Source organism: Schistocerca gregaria, chromosome 3, assembly GCF_023897955.1.
Source record: "Schistocerca gregaria isolate iqSchGreg1 chromosome 3, iqSchGreg1.2, whole genome shotgun sequence".
Taxonomy (NCBI): domain Eukaryota; kingdom Metazoa; phylum Arthropoda; class Insecta; order Orthoptera; family Acrididae; genus Schistocerca; species Schistocerca gregaria.
Window position 1 is genome coordinate 917,928,100 of NC_064922.1, and position 18,369 is coordinate 917,946,468.

Here is an 18,369-nt window from a genome sequence, read left to right on the forward strand (position 1 = left end):
CGCCCTGGTCGTGGTTGTATTCCTTGCTCCGTACTGTCAACGGCAGGGCTACATTCGAGTGATCCAATGTGTGAAGCTTGTCTGTTCGGAGTTGTGAACCCTGGTATATATCGTTGCATTCGTAGATATGGCGCGTGGCCTTCATTATTATCCAAAAAGACTCCGGTCGTGATTTAGAAAACAGTTGGGGTGTCTGGCCTAAGGCAGGTTGATTTTCCTAAGACTTCATGAGCGTGGTGGCTTCAGTTTGGTAGTCTGCCGTATTTAATAGGAGCTCACTCATGGGACATTGCATGAGCTGCATTGTATAACTTTCATTAACTGTGTTGATAAATGTTGATGGTTCCTTGTCTGTATCAAAGTATCAAACATTGCAGCTGGTTCAAGCGGAGCAGTTCTGGTGAGAAAAAAATGGCTCTGAGCACTATGGGACTTAACTTCTGAGGTCATCAGTCCCCTAGAACTTAAAACTACTTAAACCTAACTAACCTAAGGACATCACACACATCCATGTCCGAAGCAGAATTCGATCCTACGACCGTAGCGATCTCGTGGTTCCAGTCTGTAGCATGTAGAACCTCTCGGCCACCTCGGCCGGCAGTTCTGGCGAACTATCACGCGTACACTCGGTAGTAACTGTAAATTTCTTGACGCAGCTTTCCATGCACGTCATTCGTAAACGTCACTCACAAATACCAGTTAAGTAACTGGCGGGAGAAGGAGGGGATGACAGCTGCCTCGGGCATGTGTGTGTGTTGTCCTTAGGTTAGTTAGGTTTAAGTAGTTCCAAGTTCTAGGCGACTGATGACCTCAGATGTTAAGTTTCATAGTGCTCAGAGCCATTTGGACAATCGTTTTGTGGACGGGGAGGGGGGGGGTATAGGGGGAATCCCATACAATCCATCACCTGTAAGAGGAAGTTATGGTGGTTATGGTACATTCTATCGAAGGTCCGATTGAAATCGGTGGAGACGATCGGCATCTGCAGGCCGCATACCGAGGTGCGACGTCTGTTCTCGGGCGAGAACCATTGGCAAAGTCTTTTTAACGCGGCGGGCTTAGACCGTGGCAAAGATAGTATGTCGGCGTTTGACATTGTAAGTGGTCGATGGTCACTCACCGATTGACTTCCAGCTAGCTTGTGTACTGGTATGAGAAGTCTTTCGACGAAAGAAGGCGATACTGTGCAGTCCGGGGACAAGAGTGCTCCGAACATTTCAATTCAGCGGGGCATCATGATCCCACATCATGTCCGGCAAAACTGGACACATAATCCATCCTGCTCTGGAGGCTTATTGACCGCACCTTCGATCAAGACGTCCCACACCTCCTCAGACGAGACGTCCTCCATTAATGCCATCGCAATTGCCCTGGCAATAGCGTTGTAATGCTTCCGCAGTGGCCTCGTCGTCTGCTATCTATTGCTTTTTCCTAGTAAAGATGGATGTGTGTGATGTCGTTAGGTTAGTTAGGTTTAAGTAGGTCTAAGTTCTAGGGTACTGATGACCTCAGATGTTTCCATAGTTGGCTCTGAGCACTATGGGACTTAATAAGATCTATAGTACTCAGAACCATTTGAACCATTTGAAAACCATGACATTGTGTACAGACCGCACTAGTAGAAGCGGAGTAGGACCTAGGCCGGTCACGACGTTTGGTGTTGTACCGTGACCTAATCTTCGTGCGGAAGGAAGATACGTGATGTCGGCTTCGATATGGTCACGCATTAAGAACGCCACTCCGGTGTCTGAAGGACCACCAGGCGTCACGTACATAGCGTAGCCATAAAAGTTTGAGAATGGGATCGCTCGCACTTCTTGCGTGAATGCAAAGTCCACTTCTGTGATTCGTATTGATTCTTTTGGACCGTGGCAGGAGAGCTAACCTTGCTGATGTTAATCGCGACCACAGATGTATGACATCCGAACACAGTGGTCATTGCAACTGGAAGGACTGTCGTAGCAGTCTCCCCTTCAGACCCAAATCCTCAGCTTATCCACATGCTACTGATGTAGTGCTCCTTGCCCATTGTACTCATATCTCGCGGCATTTCACCTAATCGGTAAGAGTTTTAGAGTGATGTGTATCTGCACTGAAGAGATCACTGGCGGTTTCGCCTTAATTTTACATATCTATTGGATGAACATTAGTAAAATCGATAACCAGCAGGGACTGGTTTCTGAACAGGAAATAAAGGAATTAATCTCCTATGAACATGTATCCGGAAATATATAGTGTGCGTGCAGTGACTTCAAATCGCCCCGGAGCACAGTACAGAGCTGAATCGCGTCCACGTCATGATAAAAGGTCTAAGTGCTCTCCATGAGATAAAACGCACGCTTTCACACGTCGCGTCACGGTTTGCCGCACTTTTTGGCACGTTCCGGGCTCTTTCCAAATAGTATCACCGGTGTAGAGACTGGTCCTCCAAATTTGGTGTGTGTGCAGTCTGCCGCTTCCCTGCATGTTCCTCTGTCTGAAAGACACAACAAGGTAATCAAGAAGCCTTCCGAAGGCTGTTCTCAAGGCTCCATAAGTGGTCCATTAATTTGGGATCTTAGTATTTAACTCCCTTTTCATCTGTTAAAAGCTATTGAAGGCCTTGTCGTGGATGACATCTTAGCACTTGTGTGTGCAGACTCTAGGGCGAGACTTGAGGAAAAGGTGAATGACGTGCTTGCTCTCATGCAGCACTTGTGCAAGAGCAACCAACTGACTATAGCTGTTCATAAAACCAGATACACACTTCGAAAGGGAAGATTTTCTCTTGTCAAAAAATCCTTCCCTGGGGCTTGACAGAATACCTGTAGAAAGCAGCGGTGTTTGTAGAAATTTAAGCATTCTTCTAGACGAGAAAAGAAACTTTCTAAGACGTGATCCTCACCTCTCTGAACCTCCTTGGGCGCATCACCGCAGATGTCCTTGACCTCATTGGCAGTGACCATGCTCCCATCCTCCTCACTATCTCTAATGTTCGCCATCCTCGCCCCACTCCTCGCCCTGACATCCCTCCTAAACTTGTCCACAATTACTCCTGCACCAATTGGGATGCCTACTGGGTCTCCATACACACCCAGGACCTTACACTCCCGTCTTCAGATGACATCTCCCACACCACTGCCGTCCTGCACCAGACCTTGACTGACGCTGTCGCCACCCGTATTCCTACCAAAGCCATCCATCCTCACCGCGTAGCCCTGTCCCAACAGGCTGTCCTTGTCCTTCGGGAATCCCGCCGCCTCTACCGCTCTTTTCTCCACACCCGTGACAGGGACACACTCACTCGCCACTGGCAATTACAATGACCCATCTGCAACATGCTTACTGTGAAGAAACGCTGTGCTTGTCGACAGACATGTATACAACTCAACACCACACTCCAAATAAACTCTTCCAAGTATTGTTCTTCTTTCCACTACCTCCCAGTACCCCCTCTCCTCCTTGATGTCCGTTCCTATCCTGACAATCCCTTTCTCGATAACCTCAAATGCCAACCACTTTGCCTTCCACCTATCCGAATTTTTTTTCCACCCCAGATAACCCCAATTATATTATTCCCTCTTCCCTCACGTCGTCGACCATATGGATACCTCTGTTCCTCCCCATGCTTCTAGCTGCCAGTACTTGGGCCTCACACCACCATCTGAACTTAACACTCCCATCACTACACAGGACATCAGCCTCACACTCCACACTAAACGCAACACTGCTCCCAGCCACGACTGCATTACCTACCACCACCTCAAACGTTGATTTCCCTCCTTCCTTGCAGTCCTTGCCACCCTCTACAACATAATCCTTGCCACCAGGGTCTGCCCTGACCTGTGGAAAATCTCCCGTATCCTAATGTTCTTCAAACTCAACAAGCCTCCATCTGATGCCTCTTCCTACCGCCCTATATGTGTCACCTCGGTGTTCAGCAAGCTCTTGGAATCCATCCTTACCTGGTGTATCTATCACCACCTCCACCGACACCACCTACTCCTCAACACCCAATGTGGCTTTCTACCTTCCTTCTCTGCCAATGACCAACTCCTATGCCGCACTCAGCTCCACTCCCTCCAGCTTAACTCTCGGCACTCCACCATTTTTGTCTCCCTCGACCATGAAATGGCCTATAACCATGTCTGGCATCCCAATCTCCTGTTTAAACTCCAGACCTACACCCTATGTCCATCTGATGGCCTCCATCCTCTCCCGCCACCCCTCCTATGTTACTATCCACAACACTGATTCCCACACCTTCTACCCCTCTGCAGGTGTGCCACTCGCTCTTTCTGGCTCCTTGAATTCTCTCTTACCATCTGCACCCATCATGTCTGTCTCACCCACACCCTCACCATTGACTGTAACCTCAACTGACTCCCTCATCTCTTCTCTATCCAATCCAAAGCCCACAATCACCACCAACGCGTCAAACTTGTCTCTGGCTGGACATGGGGGTTGATCCCCTCTACCATCGTCCACACCTACAAATCCTTAATCTGTCCCATCCTCTGTTATTCTAGTCCCACCTGGATATCTGCCCCCCCCCCCCAAATTCTTTAAGTTCCTCCAGATCCTCTACACCTCCCACTGCCTTGATTCCCCTCGAGCCTTGGTTGCTCTTCCCCTCTCCAACCCGCACCCTCTGTCACGCCTTCACCGTTCTGTCCCTCCTACCCTCCACCTCTACATCCTTCATCTCCTTTCCCAAAGTGCCTTCCAACGACTCCCCCTCTCTAATTATACCCCCCGTCCCTCCATTTATCCCTCTTGTTAACTCTGATGCTCACCTCCCCCTCCCTTCCTCTGTGCATTTCCTGGGCTCCCTATCCCCCGCCGGCCGCGGTGGTCTCGCGGTTCTAGGCGCGCAGTCCGGAACCGTGCAACTGCTACGGTCGCAGGTTCGAATCCTGCCTCGGGCATCGGTGTTTGTGATGTCCTTATGTTAGTTAGGTTTAAGCAGTTCTAAGTTCTAGGCGACTGATAACCACAGCAGTTGAGTCCCATAGTGCTCAGAGCCATTTGAACCATTTGAACCCTATCCCCCCTTCCATCCTGTCTTTTACCCACCTACCCTCTCTCTGCCTCCCTCCTCTCCCCCAAGTCATTTCTGCTCTCCTCTACACTGCCCTTCCCAAGCCTTCTCGCGACCACCCAGCCCCCCTTTTTTCTATGTCCCCTCCCTCCTTCAGCTCCCTTTTTACCCTCATCAATCTGGGTGCCCCGCCCCTCCCCCCCCCCCCCCACTCCCCCCGGCCCATATGCCGCCTTGTCGCCTGTATAGTGCTGTTTTAAGTGAGTGTTCAGTGTTGTGTGTCCCTTGTTAGTGTTGCGAACAGCCACCATACTGTCGGTAGTTGTGTTTTTCAAATTGTGCCTGTCTATTTACTATGTGTTTTAATCAGCATCGCTGACCGTTTTGTTTTTATATTTTCTCCGTATCTTTTTCTCCATGTTTCAGTTTTTTAACAGTCACTGTTTTATCGCCTGCTTTTGTTTGTTTTTCATATCTCCTGATTCTGTTTTTTAACTTTTCTGTAGGGGGGGGGCGGATCGAAATATATTCATTTAATTGTTAAAATTACACCTTGTTTCGAACTATGAATGGACGATGATGTAGTTGTTTAATAGGCGTTACAGATGTAATAGAATTAAAATGTATTTTAAACAAATATATAACACCCAACTCAACCTTTTCCTTCTACTTTCTTTCTACCAGATAGGAATATACTGAGAAGGAAAGAAAGCAGTGTGTACTGTATGTGCTTACAAAGGCCATGGATAGGTGCTTACGAAAACCATGGATAGGTGGTGTGTAACTAATACGGAAGCGAACCTAAGGAAAAATCACTCCCGCTTGGCCGAGAACTATGATAGCAAATCAAAACTGACACATAAGGAAGACTCGTCAGTTCACGGTACAAGTAATCCACGTAAGTTCACTGCAAGAGAATGCCAGAGTATTTACTGTTCATTAACTGTGTTTATGAAATATCAGTACAGCCGGCCGCGGTGGCCGTGCGGTTCTGGCTCTGCAGTCCGGAACTGCGGGGCTGCTACGGTCGCAGGTTCGAATCCTGCCTCGGGCATGGGTGTGTGTGATATCCTTCTGTTAGTTAGGTTTAAGTAGTTCTAAGTTCTAGGGGACTTATGACCTAAGATGTTGCGTCCCATAGTGCTCAGAGCCATTTGAACCATTTGGAACCAAATATCAGTAGAAATGGCAAGGAAGTCATTGCAGCCAATATTTATATACATGGTCTTCAGTTCCACAAAGATAGGCCACTAGAAACTCATGGGATTCTCGAGATCGAAGACAATGCGCGACATAAAGCTTCAAAGGTAAGTAACTGATCTGCTTGAAGTTGAGAGGGCGTAGACACCTCTCACAGAGGAACAGATTATGAACGTTTCAGCGGATATCTTCACTCAGATGGGTGTGAGGCTCAAATATATGCTCGAATCACTGAATTCAGGTTCACACAACACGTCACAGAAGAAAGAATTTACTATGTATCGAAGTATAATGGCTTGTTGTAAGCTAACGCAGTGTACCATTCGTACATTAAAAACGCACTCCTCACCCCCTACAGCATGGGGTGACCTTCTCAGTTAATGCAGCTGGTAGCTCCGTCTAGATACGTGGTCAGTGTGTCATAAATCCACCGCCAAAGCCATAAAACTAAACGTGCCATCTGACTTTCATCGCCAAAGCCGTGATTGCCATCGCTCCAAATAACTCACTTGTTAATTCAAGGTGTACTATTGATTATCCGCATCTATGGAATTTCCCGTTGCATTTAACATTGTCACATAGGGAGAAAGGTGATTTGTTCTGTTAAAATGTGTTGGCAAAAAATCAAAATTCAAGACCCCAAAAATCCATTTATTCACACGGAGTTTCAGCTCATTGCAGAGCCATCTTCAATACAATAAAAATTGTAACTTAATTAGAGAGCCCGGTGACTAATACACATTGAATTAAGTAATAACTTTTGTTGGTCTGAAATGGCTCGTCAATGAGCAGGAACTCAGCAAAAGAATGTTTGCGATCTTGACTTAAGGTTTCTATCCAAAATTTCGTAGCTAGCACTCAGATTCCATCTCGAATTTTACGGGTAGGCTCGTCATCCATCCTTAAACATTGTGTTTAAGGAACATTTTTGTGAGTTTCTGATTTTTTTATTCGATGTGGCCCGCCACAAATTTCTCTCCTGTGCAAACATATTCATCTCAGTTTAGCACTTGCAGCCTACGTCCTCAATTATATGCTGGCTATGTTAAATTTTCCGTTCTCTACAGCTCCCTCTAGTACGATTCAAGTTATTCCCTGACTTCTTAGAGATGTCCTGTCATTCTGTCCCTTCTTCTTGTCACTTTTCCACGTATTCCTTTTCTCGCAGACTCTGCGGAGAACCTCCTCATTCCTAATCTTGTCAGTCGACCTAATTTTCAAAATTCTTCTCTAGCACCACATCTCCAATGCCTCAATTCTCTTCTGTTTCGGTTTTCCCATAACCATGCTTCACTGCCATTCAATGTTTTCCGTCAAATATACATTTTCAGAAATTTTTTCTTCAAATTAAGGACTATGTGTCATACTAGTAGATTTCTCTTGTCCTGTAAAGCCTTTTTTGCCGTTGTTCATCTGTTGTCGATATTCTTCTTGCTCCGTGCTACATTGGTTATTTTTCTGCCTAGATAGAAGAGTTCCTTAAGTTCATCTACTTCGTGATCATCAATCCTCACGTTAAGTTTCTTGCTGTACCCCTTCCTGCTACTCCTCATTGTATTCATTTTTCTTCGATTTACGCTCAGTGCATGTTCTGTACGCATTAGATTGGTCATTCCATTCAGCAGGTCCTGTAACTCTTCTTCACTTTCACTGAATATAGCAATGTAATCAGCGAATCTTATGACAAATTGTTTTTTGTAAGTCACATATAAGTACTGCCAGTCTTTTACGACGATTCCATACTTATACTCTATCATAAGTTTTCAGTCATAATTCTATGACCATGTTATAGAAAATAGACCATTATTTGATTTAAATTCTGAGGAAGACACCAGGTTAATTTGTTAAAAATAGTAACCGAGGGCTGATTTTCTTTTGATTGTTATCACTAATATCCTTTTCCCTTGAACTTTAATTCCACTCTCGATCCTTTATTCTATTTTCATCAATGCTTCTTCGATGTATAGACTGAACAGGAGAAATGAAAGGCTACATCCCTGCCTTACACCGTTTTTAATCCGGTTCTTGGTTTTCCATTCTTGTTAATCCCTCTTGGCTTTTGTACGTGTTGTATATTACCCGCCTCTCCATATACAGTAGCTTAACCCTATTTTTCTCAGAATTTCGAACATCTTGCACCAATTTAATATAATCGAAAACATTTATCAGGTCGACAAATCCTATGAACGTGTACTGATTTTCCTTAGCCTTGCTTCCACTATCAACCGCAACGTCAGAATTCCCTCTCTGGTGCCAATTTTCTTTTCCATTCTGCTGTATATTTTTCTTGTCAGCATCATGGAAACAGGAGCTGTTAAGCTGATTGTGCCGTAATTCTCGCACTTGCCCGGGCATGCAATCTTGGTAATTGTGTGACTGATGCTTTTTCGAAAGTCTAATGGTATTATCGCCAGTCTCATACATTCTACACAACAACGTGAATAGTCGTTTAGTTGCCACATCGCCTAATGATTTTAGAAATTCTGATGGAATGATATCTATTCCTTGCGCCTTATTTGATATTAAATCTTCCAAAGCTCTTTCAAATTCTGATTCTAATACTGGGTCCTCTAGCTCTTCCAAATCGACTCCTGCTTCTTCTTCTACCTCGACATCAAACAAGTTTTCCTTCTCATTGAGGTCTTCATTACACAGTCTCCACCTATCAGCTCTCTCCCGCGCATTTAATAGTGGACTTCCCAATGCACTTTAATGTTATAACTCTCGCTTTTAATTTCACCGAATGTTGTTTTCATTTGTCGATATGCTGAGACATTCCTTCAGACAATCATTTCTTTATCGATTTCTTCCCATTTGCAAGCAGCCATTTCGCCTTTTCTTTCTGCTCTTCCTATTTATTTCATTCCTAAGTGACTTGTATTTCTGTATTCCTGAATATCGGTGAATTTTTATACTTCCTTCTTTTATCGATGAAATGAAGTATTTTTCTGTTACTAATAGTTTCTTCGCCGTCACCTGCCTTGTACCCCTGTTTTTCATTCCAACTTCTGTGACTGCTCTTTTTAGAGATATCCATTTTTCTTCAACTGAACTACCATTGATCTGTTCGTTATCACAGTAGCCTTAGAGAACTTCAAGCGTATCTCTTCATTCCTAGCCGGCCGCGGTGGTCTCGCGGTTCTAGGCACGCAGTCCGGAACCGTGCGACTGCTACGGTCGCAGGTTCGAATCCTGCCTCGGGCATGGATGTGTGTGATGTCCTTAGGTTAGTTAGGTTTAAGTAGTTCTAAGATCTAGGGTACTGATGATCACAGCAGTTGAGTCTCATAGTGCTCAGAGCCATTTTTTTCTTCGTTCCTAAGTACTTCCGTATCACACTTCTTTGCGTATCGATTTTTTCTGACTAGTGTCTTAAACGTCAGCCTACTCGTCAGCACTACTAAATTGTGCTCTGTGTCTATAACTGCTCGTGGATATGCCTTACAACACAGTACCTGATTTTAAAACCTGTGTCTGATCATGGTGTAATCTAACTGAAATCTTCCCGCGTCTCTTGGCCTTTTCCAAGTATACCTCATCCCCTTGTGATTCTTGAACAGAGTATCCGCTGTTACTAGCTGAAATTTATTGCAATACTCAATTAATCTTTCTCCTCTCTCAATCCTAGTACCAAGCCCGTTTTCTTCCGTACCCTTTCTTCTACTTCTTCCGCTACAGCCGCAATCCAGCTCCCCATGACTATTAGATATTCATCTCCGTTTGCATACTGAATTACTCGTTCAGTATCCTCATGTACTTTCTCTATCTCATATACTTCCTCATCTTCAACTAGCGACGTTGGCATGTATACCTGAACTATCGTTGCCGGTGTTGGTTCGCTGTTTATCCTGATGAGAACAATCCTATCAGTGAACTGTTCACAATAGCACACTTTCTGCCCTACCTTCCTATTCATAACGAATCCTAGTCATTTTACCACATATGTCTGTCTTCCGAACACAGATCGTGACGTATACAGTTCCTGCTGAATACCATTCAACACGTCCAGACAACCTTCCCTGTTGATGGACTAGTAACAGTGCCTGTAACATGATGTCAGAGAGAACGAAAATCCGAAGTCTATGTTATATTGTTGTTGTTGTTGTTGTTGTTGTGGTCTTCACTCCTGAGACTGGTTTGATGCAGCTCTCCGTGCTACTTTCTCCTGTGCAGCTTCTTCATCTCCCAGTACCTACTGCTGCTTACATCCTTCTTAATCTCTTTAGTGTATTCATCTCTTGGTCTCCCTCTACGATTTTTACCCCCCACGCTGCCCTCCAATACTAAATTGGTGATCCCTCGATGTCTCAGAACATGTCCTACCAACCGATCCCTTCTTCTAGTCAAGTTGTGCCGCAAACTCCTCTTCTCCCCAATTCTGTTCAATACCTCCTCACTAGTTATGTGATCTACCCGTCTAATCTTCATCATTCTTCTGTAACACCACATTTCGAAAGCTTCTATTCTCTTCTTTCTAAGATATTTATCATCCATGTTTCACTTCCATACATGGCTACACTCCATACAAATACTTTCAGATACGACTTCCTGACATTTAAATCAATACTCGAAGTTAACAAATTTTTCTTCTTCAGAAACGCTTTCCTTGCCATTGCCATTCTCTATTTTATATCCTCTCTACTTCGACCATCATCAGTTATTTTGCTCCCCAAATAGCAGGTGTCTAATTTCCTAATCTAATTCCCTCAGCATCACCTAACTTAATTCGACTACATGCCATTATCCTCGTTTTGCTTTTGTTGATGTTCATCTTATGCCCTCCTTTCTATGGTATAGTAATTATGAACTCCATTTTTCACAAGCTGCTACATTTACAACACTTGTTCAAAATGGCGTCCAACAGCGATAATACAGGCATGACATCCTCGCGCAATGATCTGTCGTCCCCTGTCTGATATCCATTATGTCGTTTGAAAAGTGTGGCAGGCAACGAGTATTCTTACCAGGAGATCCTCTTCAGTCGCGACAGGCGTCTCGTACACACGGCTTTTCGCGTGACGCCACAAGAAGAACTCAAGTGGGGTGATTACGGATGGGGCAGGCTATGAAATTGTACCGCCTCTGCCTATCCATTTTTCAGGGAATGTGTGTTATAATTGTTCGCATCCGTTGACGAATAACAAGTGGGATATGCTACAAGAACCTGGGTTCATTCCACTGCCAAAGGTATCAGAACGATTTTGGCTTACAATTTTCGATTCGGTTATGTCTACACTAGTGTCCCTTACCTAAGATTGATACATTTACCCTTCTCCATCAGCCCTGAAAGTTTGTAACATCAACACGGAATGACTCTGTGTATAATTGTTTGTGTAGAGTTTTCAATGCTGATTAGGACTCTGGTGATTGCCCTGACGCCACTGTCGGTGTTTCTTGCTGTAAGGAAGTGGATGTAATAAAGAAATCAAATGTTTGCAGAAAATAAATATATTTATCCATTTTCAGGTAAATACATGAGCAGTGATTGCCGTTTGGTCGTAGGGTTGTCGGGACACGGGGACAGTTCAGCCCAGCAGGACGCCGTTGCGGGCCTTGGCTTCCAGGTGGGCGACGGCGTCGGCGACCTTGCCGGCGGCGACCTCAGGGGTGTCCAGGGGCACACCGCCGGGTCCGATCACGATGTTGGCCGGTCCGTACGCGGCGTAGCCGGGGTGGATGGGGACCGGCGCCACGATGGTGTGGGCGGCGGCGTATCCGAGGGCAGCGGGGGCGACGGCCGCGTAGCGCAGTGCCGGCACGGCGGCGGCGTAGCGGAGGGCGGCGGCGGGGGCGAGCAGCCCGTGGCCGGCCAGCACGGTGGCGGCCGGCGTCCTGGCGGCGATCACGGCGGGGGCGGGGGCCACGACGGCGGGGGAGGCGGCGGCCACGACGGCGGGGGCGGCGTTCACGACGGCATCGCGGGCCCTCGTCTCGGCGACGGCGGCGGCGTGCGACGCCTTGGCGGCGGCGACCTCAGGGGTGTCCAGGGGCACGCCGCCAGGTCCGATCACGATGTTGGCGGGGCCGCCGGGAGGGATGGTGCGGACGACAGCGGGGGCAGCGGCTATCACTGCCGGCGCGTGGGCGGCGAGGAGGCCGGGGGCGGCGATGCCGCGGGCCAGCAGCGCTGGCGCCGACAGGTAGCCGGGGGTGGCGACGCATACCGCCAAAACGGCGCTCAGGACGACCTGCAAGCCAGAAGTTATCACTTAACATAATCCCCCAGCAAAGCATAAAGTGGCAACATCATTCCCCACACTTCTTGCTGAACAATCCTTATCTTGTCTGTGCATTTGTCCTTTCGATGTGGGGAAAGGCTTATATCTAATGATAGAAAATCTCTGTGTACTATTTATTTTATGACATTATCTAAAGCATTCCTCAGTATTTCAATCGGATTTTAGTTTTTGAATATAATCTACTTCACAAGTACACAAGTTGGCGTAACGGTTAATGCATCGTCCCAGTATTAGGGAAGACTGGGATGTGAATATCGTTCCAGCCATCACAACTTCATTTTCCGAGATTTCAACAAACCACTTGAGACGAATGCCAGGATACTTCCATCTCTAGTTGTCCTAGAAGCCCTTCCCTACAGTGTCTCTGAAATATGAACTTAAACTACAGCGAGTCATCTTCTGGAGCTGATGAGGTCTGGTCGGCCGGTGTGGCCGAGCGGTTCTAGGCGCTTCAGTCTGGAACCGCGCGACCGCTACGGTCATAGGTTCCAATCCTGCCTCGGACATGGATGTGTGTGCTGTCCTTAGGTTAGTTAGGTTCATGTAATTCTAAGTTCTAGGGGACTGATGACCTTAGATGTTAAGTCCGATAGTGCTCAGAGCCACTAGAACCATTTCATGAAGTCTGTCCTAAGGGCCGTTTGAGAATCACAGCTATAATTTCGTCATCCTGTATATATCCTTATGCCTGACAACTAGTTAATCAACTGGGAGTGTCAATCCAGGTGCCCTAAAATAAGGGCACGTTCATTTATTAGCTATAGAGGAACTGAAGTGGATGAGAGGTAGTTCCCGTTTTGTTTCTGCATACCCGACACCCACGCAAGTGATCTCGTTTTCCGCGTGAAGTGCAGGCATTATAGTCGAATACTAGTACTGACGAATCTTTTTTGTAAGGAAGTGCTAAAGCTATAATGAAAAGAAACTTCGCAATTATAGGTTCATATATTCATTGATCCTCTGCCTTGAGACTTACATGACGCTGTTAGCGGATGATGCTGTGGTGTATAGAGACGTCACTAATTAAGAAAATTTAGCGAAGTGCAGTGGGAGATGCAGGAGGTGGACACCTGGTAAATGGACTGACATTTGGCTCTCAACACTAACAGATGCAGCGTGCAGTAGGTAACTAGGTGGAAAAACTCGTTATTGTAGCGTTACAAGATTCCCAAACAAACACTGGAAGCAATTACAGACATTAAAAATCTACGTTTATGCGTATAGAGCGATTTAAAGGGTGTAGATCACATAGTAGGGAAAGAAGATACCAGGCTGTGATTCAGTGGAAGAATCCTCAGAAACAATGAGGTACTTTATAAAAAGTGTTCAAATGTGTGTGAATCCATAAGGGACAAAACTGCTCAGGTCACCGGTCCCTAGAGTCACACACTACTTAAACTAACTTATGCTAAATTGCCCGAGGGAAGGCTCCAACTTCCGGGTTGAGGGGCCGCGCAATTACTGACATGGCGCCTCTAACCGTGCGGCCATTCGGCGCGGCGCTTAGTAAAACCCTGACTCTACCGATACTTCAGTATTACTCCTCTTTTTGGAATCCTTATCTGAAGGAATTGATGAAGGAAACAGAGAAGATACAAAGAAGAGCAGTGGATTTCGTAACAATTTAATTTATAAGTGAGAAAATGTCAAGCAATTGTTCACCAACTCCAATTACAGGTCGACGTTGTGAATTGCAGAATGTTTCACAGTTAATATTCTGAGAGCGTATGCTAATAAAAGTGAAAACGAAGCCATTAGTCTCTCCTATATTACCCCGCGAAAAGACGAAGACGGTAAAACAGGAGAGATTCCAACTCACACACAGGCTTACCGACAATCGGTTTTCCTGCACTTCATTTGCGATTGGATCGGTAAAGGACGGGAGTGGTGTACAAAATACCCTCCGCCTCAACCCATACGGTGGCTTGAGGAATAAGGATGTACATCCACATGTTGTTAGTAACGACCGATTTGCAACCTGCTCCTCTAAGGCAACGGGCATGGACAGAAAGGTGTAGTTAAAAGGAGGAAGGTGATAAAGGATTTTGTAAATCAGTTATGTCAGTGGCAGAATTTGAAGAAAGCACTTTCAGAGGATGTGCAGTATCGTACCTCGTGTATGAATAAAGGTGTTAAGAGAGCAGGGCTGGGGACTAAAATAACCTGCACGCCTGTCGTCCACCCAAAGTCTGTGACCTTACAGCCGTACTTCAGAAACACTGGAGTAATCTTCTCATTCATTCATATCAACTACACCCAGTGCTGTTGGGTTGTTGTGCTCTTCAGTCCGGTGACTGATTAATGCAGCTGTCCACGCCAGTCCATTCTGTGCCAGGCTCTTCATTTCCACACATCTACTGCAACTACTCCCATTCCAATCTGCTCTCCACACTTACCCCTGTTACCAAATTGATTCCTTAAGGCTTCTAGAAGTGTCCCACAAATCTATCTCTTTTTTCTTTCAATAAAGTGAGGCCATTAATTTGTTTTCTCCCCAATCCGATACAGTACCTCCCTCTCTTGCAGCACATCACACTCAACTTCTGTGACTGCCATTTTTACAAATGTCCATTGTTCTACAACTGAACTATCTATTGAGCTATTCGTTATCGCAGTATCTATAGCCTTAAAGAACTTCAAGCCTATCTCTTCATTTCTTAGTTTTCGCGCATCCCACTTCTTTGTGTTCGATCCTTCTTGACTAGTCTCTTAACTGCAGCCTACTCTTCATCATTACTAAATTGTGTTCTGAATCTATATCTGCTCCTGGGTACGCCTTACAATACGGTATCTGATTTTGAAATCTCTGTCTGTCGCGTTGTATATGGTATTGCCTGGTGGTTGTAATTGAACTGCAGCTGCTCGCGGAGGTGTAGTATGGGCTGAAATTATCGTATGGTGGCGAAACGTGGTAGATATGCCAATGCTTAAATGCAGTACCGATTTAAGCTGGAAAAAAAATTAGTTTGGCCACCAGGTCCAAATCACCGACTGTACAGCATCTCCTCGACGTCTTTGGTGCTGGTACTGAACAAATTGCGTAGATTTCGGTTAATAATGAAATCATCATTATTCGATTCTCACTTGTTTACTCTTTTCTGTCCACGCCTTGTTCCTAATCCATTAGATATGGAAGCATTTCTATAGGTCTCTCTTGCATCCACAGCGCCAGATTTGCGCCTGGTGTCCAAAATTTGAACTAAATTTGTTTTTCAGCGTAAATCTGTTCCACATTAACTCTTCAAAGCAAAAAGGTTTTTCGTCGCTGCGAGATCTATTTACAAAATTTCAGTCACCAACTTTCTCTTCCGAATGCGAAAATATTTTGTTGAGCCCAACCTACATAGGTAGGAATGATCATCAAAATAAAATAAGAGAAATAAGAGCTCGAACAGAGAGGTTCGCTTTTTCCACTCGCTGTTCGGGAGTGGAATGGTAGAGAGATAGTATGATTGTGGTTCGGTGAACCATTTGCCAAGCACTTACATGTGAATTGCAGAGTAATCATGTAGACGTAGATTACAATTCTACCAAGTCTTGCTGTCATACGATAATTACCGCCCGTACTGGACCTTTTTGAATAGCTGCATTTGAGTTATAAGTGCCCAATACATATCCCTGACCTTTCCTGGCTCCTAATTTTTCCTTTACTTGCTGCTTCTCACCTAATATATTCGTGGATGTTTCTTAAGTTCTTGTATACCTGCTCCCAACTCTTGCCAGAAGTACTCCTAAAGATACTGCACTTTGCTATTCTTGATTAGTGAAACTCGTGCAGTTTGGTTAGACCTGCCAGCAGCCGCAGTACCGGTGACTTACCAGGACCTTCATGATGCTGTGGACGGCTGCAGCTGCTGAACTGTGCGGAGACAGCCCGCCGGCCGCCTTATATATGGACCGGCGTCCTCGCTGGTGCCGGTGGCGTGCCGCGCCTCTTCGTCGCCCGAGGACCCGGGCGGGACCAGGCAGGACCAGAGCAGCAGCGCGGCGTCGCGTGAGGCGCCCACGGCAGAGGAGCGCGCCAAGGCCGCTCTCATTGGGCGCGGAGGACGACCTGGGCCCTGTCCAGCGGCAACACGCCGCCGACCTCGCCCTCCTTCTTCCGCGTCGTCGCGACCCAGGGCCCCGGTCAAGTTGTTCCTATCCGGACCCGCTGCCGGTGACCGGCCACCAAACAAGTATGCAAATCTCTTCTTCCGCTAGCATTTACGGAGTTCTTTCAGTAAATAATGTCCCAATTCTTTTTCCAGCCTTCGATGTACAGGGCATTACAAAAAGGTACGTCCAAACTATCAGGAAACATTCCTCACACACAAAGAAAGAAAATATGCTGTCTGGCCATGTGTCCCGTAACGCTTACATTTTCACGTTAGAGCTCACTTTATTACTTCTCCTCAAATCACGTTGATCGTGGAATGGAAACACACAGCAACAGAACGTACCGGCGTGACTTCAAACACTTTGATACGGGAAATGTTCAAAATGTCCTCCGTTAGCGAGGATACATGCATCCATCCTCCGTCGCATGGAATCCCTGATGCGCTGATGCAGCCCTGGAGAATGACGTATTGTATCACAGCCGTCCACAATACGAGCACGAAGAGTCTCTGCATTTGGTACCGGGGTTCCGTAGACGAGAGCTTTCAAATGCCCCCATAAATGAACGTCAAGAGGGTTGAGGTCAGGGGAGCGTGGAGGCCATGGAATTGGTCCACCTCTACCACTCCATCGGTCACCGAATCTGTTGTTGAGAAGCGTACGAACACTTCGACTGAAATGTGCAGGAGCTGCAACGTTCATGAACCACATGTTGTGTCGTACTTGTAAAGGCACATGTTCTAGCAGCACAGGTAGAGCATCCCGTATGAAATCATCATAACGTGCTCCATTGAGCGTAGGTGCAAGAACATGGGGCCCAATCGAGACATCACCAACAATGCCTGCCCACAGAAAATCTGTGTTGATGACGTGATTTGACAATAACGTGCGGATTCTCGTCAGCTCACACATGTTGATTGTGAAAATTTACAATTTGATCACGTTGGTATGAAGCCCCATCCGTAAAGAGAACATTGGCACTGAAATGAGGAGTGACACATTGTTGGATGAACCATTTCGCAGAAGTGTACCCGTGGAGGCCAATCAGTTGTTGATAGTGCCTGCACACGCTGTACTTGGTACGGAAACAACTGGTTCTCCCGTAGCACTCTCCATACAGTGACGTGGTCATCGTTACCTTGTACAGCAGCAACGTCTCTGACGCTGACATTAGGGTTATCGTCAACTGCACGAAGAATTGCCTCGTCCATTGCAGGTGTCCACGTTGTTCTAGGTCTCTTCCAGTCGCGAGTCATAGGCTGGAATGTTCAGTGCTCCCTAAGACGCCGATCAATTGCTTCTAACGTCTTCCTGTCGGGACACCTTCGTTCTGGAAATCTATCTCGAGAAACAAACGTACCGCGCCACGGCTATTCCGCCGTGCTAATCCATACATCAAATGGGCATCTGCCAACTCCACATTTGTAAACGTTGCACTGACTGCAAAACCACGTTCGTGATGAACACTAACCTGTTGATGCTACGTACTGATGTGCTTGATGCTAGTACTGTAGAGCAATGAGTGGCATGTCAACACAAGCACCGAAGTCAACATTACCTTCCTTCAATTGGGCCAACTGGCGGTGAATCGAGGAAGTACAGTACATACTGACGAAACTAAAATGAGCTCTAACATGGAAATTAAGCGTTTCCGGACACATGTCTACATGACATCTTTTCTTTATTTTTGTGTGAGGAATGTTTCCTGAGAGTTTGGCCGTACCTTTTTATAGCACCCTGTATACAGGATAGTCCATTGATAGTGACCGGGCCAAATATCTCACGAAATAAGCATCAAACGAAAAAACTACT

At 46.1% G+C, this 18,369-nt stretch overlaps 1 protein-coding gene across 1 annotated transcript in view; it reads right to left on the bottom strand.

Moving 5' to 3' along the window:
- The window catches only part of LOC126355700 (elastin-like), an 87,294-nt gene extending 70,899 nt beyond the window's left edge, over positions 1 to 16,395 (bottom strand). The window contains exons 1-2 of the mRNA XM_050006068.1: positions 16,279 to 16,395; positions 11,751 to 12,408 (exon numbers count right to left, since the gene is read on the bottom strand). Of these exons, the coding sequence (XP_049862025.1) occupies positions 11,751 to 12,408; positions 16,279 to 16,290 (670 nt within the window). The 5' untranslated portion in view covers positions 16,291 to 16,395. The remainder of the gene's footprint in view (positions 1 to 11,750; positions 12,409 to 16,278) is intronic.
- Positions 16,396 to 18,369: the final 1,974 nt, after the last annotated feature.